Source organism: Balearica regulorum, chromosome 3 (assembly GCF_011004875.1).
Source record: "Balearica regulorum gibbericeps isolate bBalReg1 chromosome 3, bBalReg1.pri, whole genome shotgun sequence".
Classification (NCBI taxonomy): Eukaryota; Metazoa; Chordata; class Aves; order Gruiformes; family Gruidae; genus Balearica; species Balearica regulorum.
In genome coordinates, this window is record NC_046186.1 from 80,614,392 (window position 1) to 80,626,860 (window position 12,469).

General features: G+C 35.1%; 1 protein-coding gene across 5 annotated transcripts in view; it reads left to right on the top strand.

Moving 5' to 3' along the window:
- TTC13 (tetratricopeptide repeat domain 13) overlaps positions 1-12,469 on the top strand; it is a 42,587-nt gene that overhangs the window by 20,780 nt on the left and 9,338 nt on the right. For all 5 annotated transcript variants that reach the window (XM_075748660.1, XM_075748661.1, XM_075748664.1 and 2 more), the window contains 8 exons: positions 721-862; positions 2,224-2,398; positions 2,920-3,076; positions 4,200-4,330; positions 4,667-4,799; positions 5,288-5,380; positions 9,551-9,634; positions 11,112-11,196. In XM_075748660.1, coding sequence (XP_075604775.1) covers positions 721-862; positions 2,224-2,398; positions 2,920-3,076; positions 4,200-4,330; positions 4,667-4,799; positions 5,288-5,380; positions 9,551-9,634; positions 11,112-11,196 — 1,000 coding nt within the window. The remainder of the gene's footprint in view (positions 1-720; positions 863-2,223; positions 2,399-2,919; positions 3,077-4,199; positions 4,331-4,666; positions 4,800-5,287; positions 5,381-9,550; positions 9,635-11,111; positions 11,197-12,469) is intronic.

Sequence of the window (12,469 nt, forward strand, 5' to 3'; positions counted from 1 at the left end):
GTATTTAAAACTAGTAAATCTTGTTTGTTCTTTCTAGCATTTCTTTTGTTTGGATTAATTTCATTTAATTTAATGTGGAAAGAATTTCATGATCTTAAACTTAAAAAAATCAGTCTACTGGATAAAAAAAAACTGAAGAAGAATTAAGTTGTGTACTATTTCTATTTCAATTTTTTTTCATTTTTTTCATTAGTTTCTCCATGGCTATTTTTACTGAAAGCTGTCCTGTGTGTGGAATAATTCCAGTCAATAAGTTTTTAGTTACTTTCAGCTTTCAAACACCATATGCTTTCTTCTTATTCAGCGTTTCAGTAGTTAGTATATTTTAAAAAACATGTTTATATTTAGAAGTTAAAAAGGCCTGTCATAGATAGTGTTTTCCAAGAATGCTTTCTGTGGAAGTTTTGTTTATTTTAGTTTCTGAAGAAGTACCATAGGTATGTCTTTTTATGGTTTATGTCCACTGAAGATTTGTGGTCTTGTGGGGTTGTATTTCGGAGTACACATTTCTGGGAGTAAAAACCTCTGTGCAGCTGTTCTGTTATTACCACCGAAGAAGAGTTGCAAAATTACTGCTTTTGTTAAAGAAATTTTCCATTAGTACTGTGTTCTCCTTTAATGATATCCCCTTTGGATGCATTAAAACAACTTTTAACAAGTAATTTTGTTGTCACTCTTGCCTTCTATATTCTTCACTTTCCACTTTATGGAATCGCCTAGAGAACTTGGCAACTTTGCTGCTGCTACAGAGAGCTTCCAGAAGGCTTTGCTGCTAAATCAAAATCATGTTCAGACATTACAGCTCAAAGGAATGATGCTTTATCATCATGGTAGCTTAGATGAAGCACTACAGAATTTTAAGGTAAGCAGGCCCTAAATAAATACAAAATTGAAATATTTTAACAAGGACTAGTATTCAACAAGTGCAATAAAATGGACAAATGTCAAAGCTTTTCATTCTGAATGTGTATTTGAACTAAAATTATTTTTTTGTGAAGTCTGTCTTAAAAGATATATAAAACCTTACAGTTTTTAATCAAAAATGGAGTTTTGCTAAAACTAAGATACTTCATCCAACTTTTTTTTTATGATTTTCTAAAACCAAGCTCTGGTTGAAATTTTTTATGTTTTGGGGGAAGTTTTTTGTTTGTTTGGGGGTGGTTTTTGTTTTTGTTTTGTTTTTTAAACTGGTAATTGTGTTCTTGCTAATATTTTAGTTTGGGTTGAAACCCAAAGTTTTTTCCATGTCTGACAGAAGAAGGAAAATAGTTTTCTTTGTAATTTTAAGTATAGAAAGTTCCAATATTTATTTAATTTTTCTGAGGTATTTTCTTTGTTTTGAAAAACTCAGAATATGTTGTGATTGATTGAGCTTGTAAAAATGTGTGTGTTCCCATAGGTAAACAAAATCTTGCCTTTCTCCTTTGGCATTGAATAATGGCCTCATTTTGTAGACAGAACAATAAAGGCATATGTTAATCATATGTCCATATCCTTAAAACAAGGAATGAAATAAGATGTGGAAATGATTACATCCCTTTCTGAGTGCGTGTGTGCTTATCCCAAGGAGAACACTTCACGTGCATTGTTATGTATTCACCTTCTATAACGCAATTTGTAGATACTGGTTTAATTGAAAAGATATTTCAACTTTTAAGATGGCGATGCTCTTCTAAAGACATGTAATTGCTAGAAGAATTAGAGCATTAATTTTTGAATGATAAATAGGAAGTTGCTATGTGTTTAGCGTATAGTCAGTAGCTGACTAATGTAGTGTACTGATGCATGAACTAGTGAAGGTATGGATGGAAGAAATGGCATGGTATATATGTTGAACTAGCCAAAAATGACTTGTTACTAATATTGTCAGGATTATGTTTTGTCTAATTTCATTCAACTAACGTTGAAACTTCTGTAGTGCTAACATCATTAGAGCAAACATGATCTATTTTCATGACAATGAAAGTGTAATCAAGTGCATGTTTGCACTGGCAGTTCCTTTTTTTTTTTTTTTTCCCCTTTAATGAAGGTAAAAATGTTTTTTTTTTTTTCTTACGTTTGCTAGCAATTTAAGTGCTCAGCATCATTTGAAAGAAAATTGTAATGGAAGTGGATCTTAATAATCAGTAAATCTTTTCATGTGGTCTTCTGACCAAACAGTTTATTTGAAGATACTCATTCTCTCTCTTGATTTATGGGTGCTTTGTTCCTTTAATCTCCTAGAGATGTCTGCAGCTAGAGCCATACAATGAAGTATGCCAGTACATGAAAGGTCTCAGCTATGTTGCAATGGGACAGTTTTATGAAGGCATAAAAGCTCAGACTAAAGTTATGTTAAATGATCCACTACCAGGTCAGAAGGCCAGCCCAGAATATCTGAAAGTGAAATACCTCCGAGGTAAGTTGGAATTGTTTTTCTCTTTTTTAATTTTCTTAAATCCTTCAAGAACCTTCAAAAATGTAAGCATGCTTGTCGTTATGGCCATTTTAAAGAAACCATCATACGTTCTCATGAGCACTGTTAAGTATGTCTGATTAAAAAAAAAGTACACTGTTTCTTATTTGTTCATCCCTGGAAGTGTTCAAGGCCAGGTTGGATGAGGCTTTGGGCAACGTGGTCTAGTGGAGGGTGTCCCTGCCCGCAGCAGGGGGGTTGGAACTAGATGATCTTTGAGGTCCCTTCCAACCCAAACCATTCTGTGATTCTATACAGTTAAAAAGTAGGACCACAAATGAATTGAAATAGACCTATTTCTGTCTTGGAAATTAGCTAATACTTAAATTAAATTATCTAAGAATAATGACTTATTAAAGTCATGTTGGATAACTGACAAACATATAATCTGGGTTTTGTATTTATGTGATTTCATAAGTAGTCTGATTATGAAAATGGTATTTAATTTTATTTCTTTTCTCCAGAGTATTCTAGATACTTGCATGCGCATTTGGATACCCCTCTTACAGAGTATAATATTGATATAGATCTTCCTGGAAATTTCAAGGACCACTGGGCCAAAAATCTTCCTTTTCTTATAGAAAATTATGAAGAACAGCCAGGGTTACAGCCACATATAAAGTGAGTAGTGGTTTTTTTTTTTTTTTTCCAAGCCTACTCCAAATGGTTTTTTTCTGTTTGACTTCTTAAAGTGCTATTCCAAAACATTATAACAGCATAAATGCTTAATACTATATGAAAGTGGAATTCCACTGAGCATGTAAATCTTTTTCTAAATCATAGGGATTAGAGGTGGTTTAGCTCATAAGAGGAAGAATGAAACTTAGGATGATTTTCTTCACTTCTGTCTTCATATCATCAATAATACTCACATAATGTTGTTTCATATTCTATGGCATGACTGATTAACTATATTCTATTTCTTTTTTTCTTGCAATTAATGTTAAGGAGTTAAGTGTGAGATGCTCAGTGTAGTGTTATGTAGCACCCTTATTACAGTTTCTTGTTGTGTGTTAAGTTTTTATTGTTATACACGTAATTTCCTAGATACTTAATAATTTTTTTAAGGCAGCTGGGTTTCACTGGGAAAAAATATTCTCCGGAGTAATTTAGATAACCAGTATTTTAGGAGGAGGGTGATTTCAGTCAACAAAGCAGGGGAATTATTAGAACAGGCTTCAAAAATATATATCTAAAGGAAAGATAATAATTTCTCCTACTGTAAACTAGTTTTTAGATATATTTTCATTTATTGACTTTATCTATGTAAAAAAATGGCTGAGTTAAAATTTATGGCTTTTGTGTATATGGAATAGAATCCATCTTTTTAGCACAAGAAGCTTTTACAGAATTATGGGAGAAGTTAGGGAATAAGGCTTCCAGTTTCAATACATAGTCTTTTCTTAGTGTTAAAGTTCCTCAGGGTGAGTGTAACATTCAAGGATAATGTATTATCTGTGAACTTGATTTAGTATCACTTATTATGAGCAAGTCTGAAGGTAAAATACTGGTAGTGACAGTAATAAGATCTGCCATTGAATTCAGTAAGACCAGGATTTCATTTGAGGTACTGAGTGTAACTGCCGTGTAGTCTGTATGTTCAGTGGGCTTGAATGTTCTGTATACTGCTTTCAAGTATTTCTCACACAAATGGTATTGATTATCAGACAAACAAATCTGTGTTGTAACTTTCAGGACTTCTGTTGCCAAGTTATGTCTGATGCATGTTTTTCTCCTCTGTAAGAGATGTGTTATTTCAGAGTTTTGAAACCTATAAGCCTGAGGTGCAAGAACTCATATGTGTAGCTGATCATCTGGGTTCCATGATGCAGTATGAGACACCAGGATTTCTTCCAAATAAAAGAATACATAGAGGTACATTGAAAATGCTCTGTAAATTTGAGTGAGTGTGTGTGTGTGTGGGGGGGGAAATTAGTGTGGTGATAATTTAATGCTATACCTTTTGCTGTCTGCAAATTAGTTTTATGCTCTGTTCATTTAAAATCAGATTAAAAGTTTAAAATAATGATTATGTCAGCAGTTTTTTGACCTAATTGGGGACTAGAAATCATGATCTCCCAGATTTTATTGAAGGTGGCAATTCTTTTCCTGTAAACACCTAACTTTCCTATCTCTACAAAAACAAGTGTTTGGCTGTAATTGGTTTTCTGTTTGTGTTGTTTGTCCCTCTCTCCTCCTCCCCCCGCCCAGCAATGGGATTGGCCACTCTAGAAGTAATGCAAGCTGTGCAGCGGACTTGGGCAAACTCAAAGGTTCGGATGAATGGGAAAACCAGACTGATGCAGTGGAGAGATATGTTTGATATTGCTGTGAAGTGGCGAAGGTAATGATAAAAGAAGAGAGAGAATTATGTTGGTTGTAATAATGATTCATTAGTCAGTTAACTGAAGGGCTGGAGTCAGAGGAGAAAATGAACACTTGCTACTACTCTGTAACCAGAAAGTGTTCTGATAAAAGAGAAGGATGGTTTAGGTACAAGGAGCGTACTTTTGAAAGTACTCCATTTTTCTTCTTTTTTAAGAGGGAAAGAATTGGGAATAGCATTTTCTGGTTGAGGCAAAGCTGTGAAAGACCGTAGGATACATTGCACCGTAGGCTAACAAAGACTAACAGTTTAAACTCCAGCAACATAAAATGCTTATGAGTTCAGTTTTTTCTTACGAAAATTGTACATGTGTTTCAAGAAAAATTTCTTTATGATCTCTGAATTCTAACTTTTGCCTAAAATTATTCTGTGTATGAACAAAGCTCAATTAAAAATATTGCATGAAGAGAAATGTAGGCCGATGTTAATGTCCTTTGTCTTTGTAGGATAGCTGACCCTGACCAGCCTGTGCTTTGGTTGGACCAAATGCCTGCCCGAAGCCTTAGCAGAGGTTTCAATAATCACATTAACTTAATCAGGTATGAGAGCTTTACCAAACAGCGTTCCCACACACACACAAAGGGACTGCACTAAAACTTACCCACGGTTCATGAAACAGCACATTACAGTATTGAATGTATATGTGCTTATTATTTTGCTTTAATATTTATTTTATATTTTCTAATGGAATGTTTGGGGTTTGCGCACCTCAAATTTTCCGTCATGGCGTTTTCTCTTTTTCCTGAATTTCAATTGTACAACTGAGTTATAACAAGATCTAACTAGGACCCAGAAGATGCATATTTTTATGTGCTGTTTTTAATTCCCAAATTACCTTAAATGTAAAAATCAGATTAAATTCATCACAGTTGTAATTTTTGCAAATGCTGCTTCTCAAAGCAGTAATGAAACAATGCTGTTCTACTAGCTTTAATAGCAATTTGCAGTAGAGACGAAAAATGTAGTTGTTCTTGTTGTTTTCAAAACAGGCCAAAGTAAAGCAAAAAATAAGTAACTTTGTGAAAGGTAAAAGTTGCACTTTCAAACAAAGGTAAAATTTAAAAGATTCAACCGCTGTTGTACGTTCCATCTTCTCCCATGCTGCAAGACTGGGTATTGTAGTCATGACAGTGCTACCTCCCATGAACTGGTGGAAACGTGAGAGATTCAATGTGGCAACATCACTGTCAATCACAGGAGCAGAGTGTGTTTGTGTAAGTCAGTATGTAGCCAGGTTTCATCTTATTTTTCCCTCTCTACCATGAGAAGTATTGAATCTTTGATCTGTCCTTCTGCTTTTATATCTCTTTCTTTTTTGAGAAGATGTCTGCAAAAAAGGAGGCTAAGGGAAGCAAAGCCTTCTCAACAATTATTTCAGGCAGAGAAAAACAGTAATATTCTAATGTTCACATGCAGGGGCTAATGAGAATTTGTCCACACTCTTCCTTCCGATCTGTGGAATGGACCCTAGCGGCCTCCACTTTACTTTAGAGAGTGGTTACAATATAGTGTTAAACTCCAATGCAGATCAGTAGTTGCCTTGCAGGATGTATTGCTCCTTGAACAGTCTTACGCTCAGGCATCTGTCTGTCTTCCAGCCACGTGTTACGTTTGGGCTCCAAGCTCTGTCCATCTTTGCTGTTGCTGCATTTCTCTCTTATAACACATATGATGCAGCAGGAACCACAACCATCTGTATTTTGAGACAAAGATGCATTCCATACATAATCTGTTTTTTCCTGATTTTATTTTAAATAGGAGAGTAAAAGCGTAATTTCTAGGTGATCTGTGCTGGCAGAAGGACGCGTGTGTAACAACACTTGATTACCGTGCTGAAAATAACAGACGTTAATCTGGGGGAATTGCATCCCTGTACAGGATCTCTGTGTCAGCAACTCTGTTTTGCACTGGCCAAAGTACTGCACTTGTTTTCCTCTCATCAGAGAATGTGAGCAAAACTCATGACTTACTGTTCCAGCTGTTTTGGTGATTTCATAGAAATCTGAAATAAGCTTCATGAACATTCAGAATGGTAGGCTCAGCTTTGACTTTTGGGGATCTCATCAGCATTTAGTCATGCTTTTTTGATAGCTAGGCAGTGGTTCTCTGAAAACTATGGATTTGGCACTTTTTTTGGAAGGAACAATAGATTTGAAGCAGCCTAAATACCACTGTCTTAGGAGTTGATAATACTTTAGTACTGGATGGTGATTACATCCTTTCTGATTCTGGAAAGCTGTACTTGTTTGATCATTCTGCGTCCCAAGTGATAGCTGCTTTCACTGGTCAGCTTTCCATAGTGATTTGTTTCTGCTTTTGGATTCCCTCCTGATGATTTCACATGAGGTGAGGGATAAAAGAAAGTAATATATTAAGTGGTAATAGTGGGGTTTTTTTAATTTATTTTATTTTACTTTGAAACATGCTCTAGTCCATTATGATTCCTAAATGACAAATTACTCTCTATGTGGATCTGTATAATCCATTATCTCCTTCTTGCATTACTCAGCTCTAAACTGGCTGCTGATTGAAAATATTAATAGGCTACGTAGCTAACACCTTGTTGATAATTGAGATCACTTTATGATCTTTTGACTTTTTCAGGAAGACATACATTGCTTTATATTTGGCTTATGTTTTGAAATTTATTCTCGTAACTATATGACTAAAGCTGAATTCTTTCTGTAGCATGGCTACCTGAAGACCAGGTGTAATAGTAGATTATTTAGGCTGACAGATGGCAGCCTTCATGGCTATTAAATATACAAAGATATAAGCTCTTCAGTCAAATGAGAAGTGTAACAATAGTAGTTGGGTGTTCTTTTAGTATTCGTAACAGATCTAGTCACACTGAGCTCAAACTGTCTCTAGATTTTGTTTGGTCCAAGTAGTATACCAGGAGTTTCTGTGTGCACAAATATTTGGATTAGATAGCTGTTAACATAACCTTTTTCGTTACTCAGAATTCTTTGCATTTAAAGTCCATTATTGTTCAGTGATTCCTGTCAAATGTGTTGGTATGGAGGCACTAGCATTCAGTGACTGCTGAATTAATGTTTCTTTTCCAGAGTGGCAAAATGTTTGGAGTGTGTCAGAAAACAAAAATATTTTTGTTTATTTTGAGTAAATTTGGGGACCTTTCGTTAAAGGTGTATGAGAAACATCTGGTGCTTCACAATGTTTGATAGGCTTCCAGATCTTAGCATTCTCAAGATGCAAATATATTGGCTGTCACTACTTCTTCATGGATCTATAGACGAGTGTGACTTTGGCTTATCTCCTTTCTGGCTTAAATGATCAAAGCTACCAAGTTTCATTTGAAGTAGAGAAAATGTTTTTGAAAGCTTAATTTATTTTCATATGCAAAACAAGGATTTGGTATCAGCTAAACATTAATGATTATTAAAAAAATGAAGACATTTTCTGGAACACTGCTACTCTTGAATTCTTGATGGTAGTATTTATTAAACCAGGAGAAAGAGTGGGAATAAACACAAATCACTTCTGACCAGCCACCAAAAGTCTTTTTATGGTACTACTGCTTCTAGATGGCATTAGAGAATGATAGGTATGGTTTGGATGTATTTTCCAAGGTGCTACTAAAGGAAAATGTAATTCCTTACACTGACACGCTTCTGCCTGTTGTACAGATTTATTTTTTTTCATACAGATGGAAAATGATGGGACGTACAACAAGGGCAAATTATGAATATAGATTTGTCTTCATCCTTCCGCTTTCCCTACCTCCCTTTCCTATGTGCAGATATGTATATGTATTCTAATCTGTTCAGGTTTTTAAAGCCTGATTCTGCCATTATTCTGAGACTAGGCCTACAAAAGTGAGACTGTTGACATTAGAAAGGGACTTAAGCTGCTGAAAATCACTTAGAGTGGGGAAAAAAGCTAGGTGTACACACCTTCCTGTGATTGACAGTGGTTTCGCTTCCTCAGAGAGCGATAACGTTTGCTTTATAAAATCTTGTTTTGTAGACTGGGAGAAGAGGAAGGACTCCTACAAATGCAATAATGGTATGTAATTTTTCCTCTCAGAGTGGTTATAATCCTAGCAGGTTTCTACCAAGTTTTTAATGTATATTTTTTTCCTTAGTAGTGCAAGGGAAAAAACAAGACCTTTTTGATGTTTTTGTTTAACAGTTACTACTTGTAACTGTAAGGAGTCAAAGCAAAATTACTTCAATATAGAGGGACGTAGGTGAATAAAGAAAAATGTATGTGGCCTGTCAGAGCAGATCAGTAAATATATTGGCAAATACATAAACTGGAGAGTGTTGGTTCTCAAAGTAAATAAATGTGCAGATTGAGAATTCTCTCCTAGTTCTGCAAGATCTATGAGTGTAAGTAACTAAGAAAGATTATGACCTTGTACAAATTGATAATTATCACAGAGATAAGATTTACTGGACGTGGGCACACTGAAAATGGGGGAATATGCATGAAGCGTAGTTTATCAGAGAACAGCAACACTAATGATACGTGAGCTTTTGCAAGTTCACTATGGAAGCTATATTCAAAAAGGGGGATGAGCAATTTACCAATTCAGACAAACCTCTAGTTCATTCCTTAAATTTACAAAGCATCTATGAATAAAATTCTGTTCAAATATTAATGAGTGATATTTGAGTCTTAGCCCTGGAATGTTGGGTTTAAAAATAAGACTTTATAAAAACCTTTTTTCCTTTTCTTTGTAGGGGACAGGTCATTAACATGCGGTACCTGGAATATTTTGAGAAAATTCTTCATTTTATCAAAGATAGGATCCTTGTTTATCATGGGTAAATTACTGATTTTTTTTTTTCCCCCCTGCTTCAGTCCCCTGGTAACACTGATTTGAAACTTACACACTACTTATTTTGGAAAGTCTGAGGGATATTTTCTTAGTTTTAGTAAGCTCTGGTTTTCTTAGTATCTATGATTATCTTATTTCCTATTGGAAATGCAAAATCTTGTTCTTGCCTTGTAAAGAAACTTAAACTAATAAGAAAAAAAATTGTGAATTACAGTATAGCTAGAAATTAATAACAGTGTGGAATTTGTACCCACAGTTTTGACGTGAGTGGGGCTCAATTAATTCAAAAAATAAGATTTATTAAAGAAGTTAGATTTCCTCCTGGTAGAATAGAGTGCAGTTTATCTGAATATTGAGAAAAAAATTCTTAAATAGTAGGAGTGAGGAAAAAACAGAAAAGGAAGGTAATTTTAATTAAAACTGGTGTTTGACAAGTAGTTTTAAAAGAGCAGAGAATCTTTACTACCTGTTATGTAGATGGGTTGGTAGACTTTGTCCTGGAACAGAAGACAGTTGTAGAATCTTGAATGAAAGAATGTGACTAAAGGTAATCTGAAAATTTATGTTAGCATCTGTTTCAAACTTAGATCATTTTTTTTAATGAATAAAATCTCTTCCCCACTTGTGGCTTACTTGTGGCAACAGTGTTCTGATAATGTTAAAAATTAAGAAACTCTCTTAGCTTTAAACCCTCTAGGGTTATAAGGTTACAAGGCTTTGGCCTTGTAACTTTTATTAAATATTGAGTTCTGTTTTTCAATTGCATTATGCTACTTAAATATCAAAAATGAAAGTGCAGAAAATCCTTCTAAGAGTTGAAAACATTTAAGTGTTAGAAAACTTATGATAGTTACTGAAGACACGTAAGTTCTGTAGTAACTGGGAGGTCTTTCCTCTACTGGGAGAAAGTTTTTTCAGAGTGAGCCAGCAGCATTTGACCTTAAACCAGAGCAATTTGTGCTGTGATTTTTAAAATAATTCTGTTCTTTAAAATCTGAGTGTACAGAAATTAATAAATATTAGAGCACTAGTTCAATATGTTTCTTGATGGTCCAGCTGTGCCTACATCTGTAGTATATCTGTACATACCTTTGAGGCTACACAGATGAATATATTTTGAGAAGAATATTTCTAACACTAACTGTATTTTTCTTCCATCTTTCTTCATCAACAACCTGCTGCCCATGCACTCATGCAAACACTGTTTAATGCTTTAGAGTGGCCAATATCAAATGGGTAGAGGTTTGAAGCTGAAAAAAATAAGCTGAGCTGATATAGGAGGAAATTACTTTTTGAAGAATAGGAGAGCATGTGGCCAGGTATGAAGGAACTATTTTTCAGAAAAGAAATAATTAACTTTCAATAACTCATTCCACTATGGCTAATTAGGTTAAAGCTCGATGGATTGCCAGAAGTGCTACATGTGTTCAACCATTACGATTCCATATTTAATTTTTTTCCAGTGCTAATAATCCAAAAGGACTATTAGAGGTTCGAGAAGCTTTGGAAAAGGTACATAAAGTAGAAGATCTTCTTCCCATAATGAAGGTAAATTAAAGAAAAACTTCAAACTATGATAAAAATAATAAAATGTATTCCAGGAGATATACAGTTCCTCGGAATATAACCATTGTGTATAAGCCTAAAATGAGTAACTGGAAACACTAACTCAGGTTATTTCAAATCTGCGTATGTAGGGTATGACCTTCCCTTTGATATATGCAGACACGTGATGTGTGTTTGAAAGGCTTGGCCCAGCTGTGAGTTGGTAAAGAAATGACAGGAAAACAAAATGTTTAACGTAGTTCTTTTGAAGCCAGCCTTATCAACCTGGAGGGTTTGTTGTCAGGTCCCCCACGATGAGCTCACAGTATGCCTGTACAGTATGAAGGAAGAAACTGAAGATGTGTCTCTGAAAGATTAGGAACACGGAAGTTCTTTTTACCTTGGGTTCATTGGTGCAGGTCTGTATGTGGTGGGGCTGGCAGGGGGAAATGGGGAATAGTTGCCCTTAGTGACTGATAGCTAATCTGAAATGAAATACTGGTTTACGTGGTTTTGCTTTGGAAGAGTGTCAGTAAAGGAGTGGGGAAACCTGCAGGTTTTCTTCTTGCTGGTGGTGGCCTTCATAGAAAGGCTTTGGATATATGATGTATAAAATGATTTATACTCTTAAGTAGTAAGGCTAGAGTTGGGTTTAAGTAACAGGTCTTCCCCCACTCCACTCAAACCTCCCTGGTTTGAGGGAAACACTATTACAGAGTATTTCTTTTTAAAGGATTGGAAGGATTTTATTTAGAATAGAATAAAATTTAGGAAGAAATTGTTATTCTAGAGACAAACTCATTGCTTTCTTATCGGGTGTGTCCACATTGCAATTTCATATCTAAGCAAAGCTGATGGATTGCTGTAGAACAGAGCTCCCTGAAGATACATTCCTGCTTCTACTACTGATAGACTGGCTGGGTTTGTTCAAGGTAGTAGTGCTCACTCACTTGTGCACTACAGATATCTTTACAGAAGTTACATGGCTCAAGCACTACATATTTCTGTGTTGGGGGTTTTTTTTATATATGTTTTGCTAATATAAGTGTCTTCAAAGAACATACCATAATTTTGGAGGCCCTTTTTATATTGCTGTCTTGTTCTTGGCCTTGAAAGATGAAGCCAAGTGGATGCTAATTGAACCTAAACAAAAAGTTGTGATGAAGAGGTAGTAGATGTTGGGGTGGACAGACAATTAAGTGTTCCCTACTGACACACAAATGTGCAAACAGGGCCCTGTAGAGCACCTAATATGGCTACTGTTGAATTGTAGGCC